The sequence below is a fragment of the Myotis davidii genome, unplaced genomic scaffold, assembly GCF_000327345.1.
Source record: "Myotis davidii unplaced genomic scaffold, ASM32734v1 scaffold118, whole genome shotgun sequence".
In the NCBI taxonomy this organism is placed as follows: Eukaryota; Metazoa; Chordata; class Mammalia; order Chiroptera; family Vespertilionidae; genus Myotis; species Myotis davidii.
This window is the reverse complement of record NW_006290441.1, coordinates 1624920-1634740: the sequence shown is the minus strand read 5'-3', so window position 1 is coordinate 1634740 and position 9821 is coordinate 1624920. Positions and strand designations below refer to the sequence as shown.

The following is a 9821-nucleotide window of genomic DNA, read 5'->3' as shown; positions in this document are numbered from 1 at the left end:
ATGTCAGACTTCAGAGGCATTTTGAGGGGAACTTTTATTTCAGATCAATATCACTTTAGGAAATACAGGGCCTGTTTCCGTTTCACTGCTTTGACAACAGTTCCATCGCTTCAGATCAATCTTTGCTTTTCAGAAAAGAAAAACCGATAAGTACTTTTTTCAGGAATACTCATGGAAATGTGATTACTCCTATGCCCCTTCTTTTTCTCAACCCCCTTTACTCTCAGAGTAGTTTGGGTGAGGACCTTGTCTGGGAGGACTCTTGCAGGTCTTTCTGTGGAGCAGCTGGAAGTTCAGGAACTCACTGCAACCCCCTCTCCTGGCCTTTGTCTCAATTGGAAACAAAGGACACAACCTTGTGACCAAGTGGACAATGATCCTCTGAGCCTGGTCCTTTAAGAGTGGCTGAGCCTGGACATTGCCAGCCAAAAACCTCATCTCACAGCCACTCTCTCAGGAGCTCTATTTGCATCCTGTTTTTGGGCTCTGAGGATCCAGAGCCCCTTCAGTAGTCCAGCCCCCCTGGAAAGGGAAGGTAAACCATCCATCCATGCCCCCAAAGTCTGTCTGCCTTGATCTGTACCTCTTTACCTAATGGCACATCCGTGGTCCATCCTGGTTTGGGTTTTTCTCATGGTGATTTGCTAGCCACTGTAAAGGACATCCCCCTTAAATCAACATGCTGTTCTAAAGTGGGGCCTAATTTAGGTGGGTCTCCTGAAAGGAGTGGTTGCATTAAGCCTGGTTCTTGAGCTTGGGAATGATGTTGCTAGCCGGGCCTCATTTCTGTTCTCTCTCAGAGCAGATTGAAAAATATTAGAATAAGCTGAGGCTATTAAAGATGTTACTGTTCTTATAGAAATAGTGGTGATGCTGGTGCTGGTATTGGGAAGTATGCAAAATGTCAGCTGTCCTCAAGCTGCTCTCCACCACCTTGAAAGGCTCCCTTGTTCTTTTGATCAGCATTTAATGACAACCTCCCCAGCATTAGCCACCATGCTAAGCCCTTACCCAGAAAATGAGTAAGACATGGTTCTTGTCTTTGAGGAAAAATTGCTGGGGGAGAAAGACACAAATAAGTTATTGTTATACACTGTCATAATGATCAGTAAGGAAGATGTTTTAAAAGTGCCAGAAAGCACAGAGAAGGGTGTGCCCTATTGTGTGGGGTGTAGTGAGGAGTTGGAGGAGGTAATTGAAGCCTATATGGAGGGGATGATTTTTGCACTTGGTCTTGAGGAATGACCAGGGAAAAAAATTGCAGAAGAAAAACTAGTGAGTGGAGGAACAGAACTGTGGGAGAAAACAGGTTAGTCTAGGCACCAGAAATGGTTTGGAGGTGCTGAAGGGTCTGGACTGTAAGGTGTCCAATTAGGAGACCACTGGAAGAGGCCGTTTAGTACAGTGGTTAAGAGCACAGCCTCTGGGCCAGCCTGCCTAGCTTTGAGTTCTAGCCCCATGATTTACTAACTAGGTATCCTCAGAGAGCTACTTGTATTTTTTGTGCTTCAGTTTCCTTAGCTGAAAATGAGAAGACTAGTACCCACCTCATAGTTTTTGTTTGTCTTCCTTGAGGACTAAGTGAATTAATACCTACCTGGTACCTAGAACTGTGTTTGTTTCATAGTAAGTTTTATATTATGACTATTAGCAACAAAAACAAACAACTTCAACAACAAAACAAAGCAAAACAACCACAACAAAACCCACACAGAAACCAATACCCCCCAAAACTGATGAAGGATGAATGAAGACTGTGAAGGTAGAGCGAGAGGTCAAATTGAAAGTGGGGTGTGCTCTATCAGTGTTCTACTAAACAATTGGGGATGCTCTGAAACACATGTTTGAGTTGAGAATTCCATTTGAACTGAAGCACTAGATGTAGTTGCACACTTATATGTGGGCACATGGACGCTGAAAGCACACCGGGTCTCCTTATTCACCTGAGAGTCGAATTAACTTCTCCCAATGGGGAGAGAACAAATAGGGAGTAGACTGTGCTGTACAGCAGTTTGGAATTGTACTTGAAATGGAGACCAGCAAGTTCACTATTAAAGCCATGAGTTTGCAGTGTTTTTCAAAAATCTTAAATCCACATAGAGAGCTCATTGAACAGGTGCCTGGTGACTGCCCCAAACCTAGTGAATATCTGTGGGTTGGCTTTATCCAGAGCACCCATAGCACACATTTGGAGGCTTGTTGGCTTCATGCACATGTGTGCTGTGTGTATGTGTGTGTTGTTTGTGTGTACAGATGCATATATATTAATTCACATCTTCCCATTGCATTTCAAGCACAGAGCTAAACTCAGTCTAAATATTTTTCTGAGAAACCTTTCCTATTTCTGTAAAGAGAAACTCTGTTTCAAAGGGGCAGAAAGAGAGTGAGAATGAGATAGGAAATGGGAAGATATTGACGTGGTGACTCCTAATTCCAGGCCTGTTCCTTGGTGTTGGAGTTGGCCTTTAGGCACAATTCTTCCTGATTCCCTATTGCAAGGAGGAAATAAATGGAAGAGTGAGCTTTTCACTGTCCCCTGCAGTGAGCCAAGGCAGGCGACCTTCCCTTCTATTAGAGTTCCTTGGTGAAGGTGATTTCTTCATCTACTGGCTGCTTTCCCAGGAAAGTTTTGTTGATCCTCTGAGAACATCAGTTACTATGTATGAAGAGCTCCCACAGAGGAGCTGATTGTGAAAGAACCCCTGCTCATTCTCTGATGGACCGGTGGCAGCGTGCTCACGCCCGGGCCTGACACCACTATAACTTGGGGAAAGGGTGATGGGCTGTGTGTAGGAGCAGGGTACTGGCTGGATGTCAGGTTTCCTACTGCTCCGTAGGCTGCTCATTCTGGAGTCCTGAGCTCCACCAGGAGTCCCTCTGGGCTGCTGAGCAAGTGGATCTTCCAAGGGGCCCATCTGGCTGCTCCACACAAGAGTTATAGGAATTGTACAGCCCCAAGACCACAGTCAAGACCAGCATCGCTGCGGCCATCATCCAGATGACTTGCCAGTGCTGACACAGTTTGGGATACAGGACTTGTAAGAAATGAACCAATTCTTCAAGTTTGCTGTCAAATGAAAAAATAGGTGGAGAGTTTAGTATGTTGAGCACAAATATGATGCCCAGACCCATACTTCTCTGTCTGGACACTTTCTATGTTATCCAGAGCCCTGGTTCTCAAACTCAGCAGTGTATAGAGTCTCTTGGCAGCATTTATTCAAAATACCCAGGCCTACTGAATATGAAAGAGTTTCCAAAGGTATGGTCTTGGTAGCCATAGTTTAAATTTTCCTTCCAGTGATTTTGATGCCACGAATCCATAGCCTTGATGTTGGGAGCTACTGAGATACAATACTCTTTTTGCTTGTTTGATCCTTCACTCACTTACCCATGCTCTCATCTGTTCACGAGGTGGTCATAGATATCTGAACCCTCCCAAGCCCCAACATATAAGGTTGGCTGACCACACTCCCACGCATTCAGACAGGACCAGCATCTTTTCTGCATTTAATGGTTTTAGTGATCAGTTCTACGTTCTAATCTTTGTCTGCCTCCATGTTCAAACACATGGTTTGTTGTCCTCATTTCCACATCTGACTATGTTCAGAGTGGGAGGATTATGCTAAACTCATAAAAGACTTGATGTCAACGATAAACGACAAAGAACCAGATCAACCTCAAGAGTTCACTTTAAACCATCCCAGGGCAACCAGAGGACTAGTAGCTCCAGCAACCTCTAGATGGTTTATTCAAGATGTTTTCTCAACCCTGTTAATTTTTATTCCCTAACCTTTCCCTCCTCCTCTTTCTCTTCATACTCTTCTCTCCCCTTTCCACTCACTTTTTTCTCTCTTCCCTCCTTGCTTTTCATCTCTGTCCTCCTCCATTTTTTGCCTGCTTCACTCCTCTCTTTCCAACCGCCTTTCAACTTTTTCACTCTTTATTGCCTAGTGAAAAGATATTCTGTCAGATGGGCCCACTTTGAAGAGTCTATTCTTAGATCTCTGTGGAGAAGCCCTAGACACATCTATTTTTGATATATATGCATATAATTCCAAAAATGAGAATATTGAGGATTACCAGAGGGAGGAGGTGAGAAAAGTGACAGGGGGCTTTCTGAAGATCTTACGGCTCACATCAACACTGAAATATGCAGACTATTTGCTGAGAAGTAGAGAGCTCTACTTCAGAGTTAGTAGGAAAAAGACACCATAACAATGGATAAAATGACTCATAAATACCCTCTTTAGAAAGGGGCTAGATACTCCAGAGGGCCTGCCTCAGATGCTGCATTAAGGCACAGATTAGTTTCTTTTCCATGTGGGAACCCTCTGATGATTGTTTCAGGGACAATTAAGCAAAGCAAAATAGCGATCACATCAGCTGAGGTGAAAATCATCAACTATTTCTAAACTCTTGGGAAGGGAGAGCTTCGAAGTAGAAGCTTATTTTCTTTCAGCTCCATTTAAATTATTTCATTTCTATTTAAACATAATTGTATGCTAAAATGCAGCCTTTCTTTTCAGCTATATTTCCATGCCCAAAGCAAACTGGGAAAATGCCACTCTAGCCCACCCTTATGTGGGATAGCAGAGGAGAAGGTCAAGATCTGGTTTTGTGACCCTCACCTGGTCACCCATTTTCAGCCTACAAAAGAGGTTAGAAATAGAATTATATTAGAAATAGAATTCCTTTGGAAATCAATTTTTGGTTGTATTGAGTTCTACCCATTCCTCCATAGGGAGGGGTGAAGATGCTTCTCCCTCATCTGGGCCTAGAGGGGGGCTTCGGGGATGTTGCTTGGAGAGTTCGATATATTGCAATAAGGGGGAGACAGTTATGTGTGACTCGCACCTGAGAAATTTAAAGAGCAGGGATCTTGCTGAAGTGTTTTGTGGCATCAGAGTAGGGAGGACATGATGGGGAAAACTACCTTCCCACCAATGGTGGGCCAAAGGTAGATGTTTCACCTCACCTGGATGTAGTCAGGTGAAGGAGAGCTGGCTTGAGATGTCATGGTTTCTGTCTGGAAATGCTACCTAGAAGCTGAACAAGGAAGGTATACTTCCAGATGTCCAAGGATCAAGAGACTGATTTTAAGTAACCAGCTGGAAGAGATGCATTCAGCCTCATAAAGGGACCTGCAACTGAGAGAGCCTAAGCAATGGTTTGAATGTGTGTGATGCGGGGTGGGAGGAGTGGTTTTCTCTGAAGGTCCCATAAAACGCCATACTAAACAAAGCAGAAAGTCAGCTTTAAATGCCTGCCAAAGCCTCAAGCCCAGGCACAATAATACCAGTCAAGTATTGCCTTCCCCACTCCTTAATCTACATTCCCGTTCTCAGCATTAATCCTGGAGAGGTCAGGCGCTGCAACAGCAAAGCGGGGGTGGAGGGCAGGAGACTGAGAGAGAAGCCTTGCTCCGAATCCCCACTGCAGACTTCCTTCCTGAAGCAGACCAGCACTGGGGGAGGAGAGACACTTTTCACTATTTCAGGGAACTGCCCATTTTAATTGCTGAAAGGAGGTTATTCTTGGGATTTAAACTTGACCAGAGGACTTATGTTTTCAGAGAGTTGTTGGGAAAGTAAAGGAATGTGCTTAAAACCATAGAGCAGGTTTGAACAGGCAGTGGGAGAAAAGGTAACAGTTTTCTGTTGCACCTTGTGAGTCTTACTTGTTCAATGTAAATGTCAGAAGACTGTGTTCTCTGTTTTAATATGGGTAAGATATTGGATTGATTCACTAAAGTTCATTTAAGCTGATCCTCCAGAAAATAATATTTATAACAGATTACATTATTATATATTATTAAATATAGTAGACATTCAGACACAAAGACTTTAGTGTTTGTTGTTGAATCTCTTATATAAGGGATCAACTAATGGTGTTACCCCAGTGTTTTTTGTTTTGAAATTCACTAAGTAGGACATGGACTTTTAATAACCTCAGACCTTGCTTGTTGGTGAGATGGCAAAATTTCATGGGGAATCACATTTGAATGCAGGTGCCTACAGACAACTGTGTGTGTAAGGGACTCAGAAATGAATGCACTGCTTGGCATTGAAGGCAGCAGCTCTCAGGGCTAGTCTGGCTTGGGTCACAGTTGAGGAAGGGAAACTAACTTTGAGTGTGCAGTTTATATGATAGCAGTGTCTGTCATCATGCTGGGCCTGAAAAGGCGAAGCTACATCCCTGTGCTGGAGGACAAAGGACCCTTCTGAGGGCTGTGCTGATGTCTGGTATCCATCACCTGTGGTATACACATGTACTCAAGACCAAATGTAAGTCTGAAAGGGAGCCAAGGTGGGAGAGAGGACAAGGCCTCGGGATAGGCAGGACCAAGAGGACGCTCTCAGATGATGGATGCATAGAGTGGCCATTTCTTTAGGCAGCTGACCAGGAGCTGTACAGAGAGCGATCCAGGCACAGCCTTATTTTCTCTGGGGTTTCATGAAATGGGAGGGAGCCACCAATCTTCTGAGATCAAATTAGCTAGATAAGGATTCCAGCCCTGTGCCTTGTAAACCAGACTGTTTATATTCCATGTACTCTCTGTTTAGTTCTCGTTTGTTCTTTCTTGGTGTTTGGAAATCTTAAAAGTTCCAGCCTGTGTTAGCTGGATTGAAGGGAGTCAAAGGGAGAGCTGTTGTCTAGGCCTGGGCTTGACTGCATTAAGGGGAGGAAAGCATTGTGGTGGTCTGCAAAATAAGAGCAGACGACCCCAAGAGAGAAAAGACATAAGGAGATCAGGATCCAGTTGCTTGGAGAGGGACTATGCTTTCACTGTTGAAACTTGGGGGTTCTTTCAGTAAGAGAGGTGGTGCATCCTAGTACAAGTTGTTTTCACTGATGAAGCGTTTTCTCCAGTTTTCCTAGATAACTCTTCCCTTGAACATGGGGGTGAATTCATGTAGGCAGAGACATTTCACTCTCGTTGAATCTTCCACTAACTGTGCTCTATTGTCCCTCTGTGCTTTGAAGTATATCTATCTCGTGTCTAATTTTCATTTTATGACCTTATTTGTTACATGTGTGTGATTTCCAGAGTCTGTCAGCAATGAAGCATAGACACATATCCGATCCCAAGTTTAGCAACTAATTAGATAATTAATCATTTTGGCTGGAGCCATTCTCAAACCTAGGATAGCCTGGGGGTCTAAAAACAAAGATTTTGGTGAAGTGTGTTAACTTTTCTGTAACTACTTTTCAAACATCATAAATCAAGACTTCTGGTTTGATTGTACTAATAGAGACAGGAGGGTAGAATATGTGAAAGTGGGGCAATCATTAAAATCCAGGACGTAGATAGGACAAGATGCAGGATCTATACTATCTTTATCTACATTTATATATGTTTTCCAGACTTAGAGAAAAATACACTTGAAATATACAGTATATCTAAAATACCCAATCCAAAGTGAAACCAATGTCCAGATGACCAAGCTTGTTTGATCAGTATGGAAGGGTCCTATTGGAAACTCACCTTTGTCACCAAGCTGAGTTTGTCCCTTGCACCCATCTATTCTCTCTGTCTCTGTTCTTGTAAGAAACCCCCTCTGGGGCTTTAGGCCAGCTCCCTTGACCATGGTTCACTCATGGGGATACTAGTAGCTGGAAAAGGAGCTAACCATGGCTGGGCTAGGAAGGACTCCAGCCAGTCCCTCACAATTAGTTTCTCGGCTCCTGATTATAGCTCTCCACTACCACCACCATCACCACTACCACCACCTATGATCTCTCAGCTCTTGCAAATATCCCCTTGTTAACTACTTTGACTCTTTGGAATTTCCTCTGCCCCCTTTCCCAACATGAGTGTCCTCTTGGTTTCTGTTGGCTGCTCATTTGGGCCCTAGGCCCACTGATGCCCTGAACTGGCATTTCCAGAGATGTTGTGCAATTAATGAATCATGACTCATTTTGGCAGTGTCAAGGGCTCCAACCTGCTTCTCTGGTCCTTTCCCTCTTCCTCACTGTCTTCTGCCTCTTCAGGTTCCTCAGGACTCTCAGTCTTCTGTTCTTCTTCCTCCTCCTTTAGGACTTTAAACTCTTTGGTCTTCTTTAGATCTTCCTGGTATCTAGAAGGCAAAAAAGGAACAATCGAGTCTGGGAAGGCCAGGCACAGAGCATCCTTTGCTGAGGTCCAAGAGGAGCGGGCTTGAGCATCCCCAATAATTATGCACTTCCTGTGGTTCCACAAACAGGAAAAAGCTGGGAAGCTCCACTGAATCCCATGGCTCATGTTAGTACAATTTCCCCTCAGTCTTCAGTCATCCTTCCTGTTTATGAAAGTGTGACAAAACTGACAGGGAAAAATGTGACCGGGTTCTTGTTCTACCAAACATTCAGTGGGGCTAAGATTACAACTGTTTTATATGTAACCTTGGTGTGTCAGCTCCTCACCTGGAAAATGGAGAGGGTGTCATTCATCTCACAGGGTGTGGGAATGTTCTAAGGAAGTACCAGGCATACGACTTGATCTAGTGAGGGTGACACCTGCCACACAGGCTTGCTGGGAAGTTTTACCAAAGTGGCAGGAACACAGCTTGTCTTAGAGAGGTACTCAATACATGTTTACAAAGTCAATGGATTCATTTACCCTCACGCATTCTGAGGTCAGAGGACAGCTGTGGGTTAAAAGACAGGCTTTCCTACAGAAACCCTTCTGATTTCCTTCTCCCAGGATCAGTATTACACTGAATATACACTTTCTGTCTGTCCTACAGCTGAGTGTTTAAGGCCAGCACAGCTTGGCTGGAGCAACCTCAGGGTAGTGTGCATAGCTGCCACACAGAAGCCCACAGATTTCACACCAGTGGGAAGCTGTGTCTCCCTGGGGGTCACAGGAAAAGAAGCTCAAGACGTGATGCCTGGTCAGAGGTAATTTTCTGTCGGGCGAAGTCAGTCCTCTGTCCCATCTGTGACTGACAACCCAGAGTTGCTACTGAAGCTCAATTAGAGCAGAGGACAGCTGGAAGCTGAGGATACTCCAGTTGACGGGAAGAAGGAAAGGCTGAGAAAACTGTAGCAAGTGGAGTTGCTGCTGCTCCTGGGCTCTTTTGGCAGCAGCATGACTGTTCTGGGTGCTCAGGAAGCCTCAGGCACCAGCAAGAAGGAACCCACCCAGAGCCCTTGATTTTGAGATCATTCTGGGCACTGATGTTCTGGTGGCATTTTGCCTAAAAAAAGGGCAGTCTTGTTATTGTCTGACCACACCTTCTCTCCCTGCTTCCTCCTGTCCTTCCTGTGGAACAGTACTGCTATTTTCTATATAGTTCCTTACTGAGGCAAGGAGGTCCTGGGGCCACTGGTTGCTTCCCTCAATCCTCTAAGACAGTGGTTCTCAACCTGTGGGTCGCAACCCCTTTGGGGGTCGAAAGACCCTTTCACAGGGGTCGCCTAAATACACCCTGCATATCAAATATTTACATTGCGATTCATAACAGTAGCAAAATTACAGTTTTGAAGTAGCAACGAACAATTATTTTTATGGTTGGGGGTCACCACAACATGAGGAACTATATTAAAGGGTCGTGGCATTAGGAAGGTTGTGAACCACTGCTCTAAGAGATAGGAAGGCCTGTGGGAAAGATTCTTCTGAGATCTGCCAAGTGACCTCAGAGGGGTTGAAGTATAACTCACCTCTTATTGTACGCTTCTTCCTCCATCTTGGCCTTGGTCTCCTGGCTAATCTCCAAGCAGCTTGGGGTTGGTGTGGGAGCAGAAGCTTCACAATCTGGGTCCCCATTTGTTTTTCCACTAGTGAGAAGAAGGAAGCACAGGGCGTCCTTTCAGGGACAGAATGGGGATTTGAAAACAAA

At 44.5% G+C, this 9821-nt stretch overlaps 1 protein-coding gene and 1 long non-coding RNA gene across 7 annotated transcripts in view; one reads left to right on the top strand and one right to left on the bottom strand.

Moving 5' to 3' along the window:
* The window catches only part of LOC102773063, a 160267-nt gene that overhangs the window by 35322 nt on the left and 115124 nt on the right, over positions 1-9821 (top strand). The window lies entirely within an intron of this gene.
* The window catches only part of MRVI1 (murine retrovirus integration site 1 homolog), a 115937-nt gene continuing 106122 nt past the window's right edge, over positions 7-9821 (bottom strand). For all 5 annotated transcript variants that reach the window (XM_006763467.2, XM_006763468.2, XM_015563714.1 and 2 more), the window contains 3 exons: positions 9643-9759; positions 7944-8078; positions 7-3067 (listed from right to left, as the gene is read on the bottom strand). In XM_006763467.2, coding sequence (XP_006763530.1) covers positions 2824-3067; positions 7944-8078; positions 9643-9759 — 496 coding nt within the window. In that variant the 3' untranslated portion in view covers positions 7-2823. The remainder of the gene's footprint in view (positions 3068-7943; positions 8079-9642; positions 9760-9821) is intronic.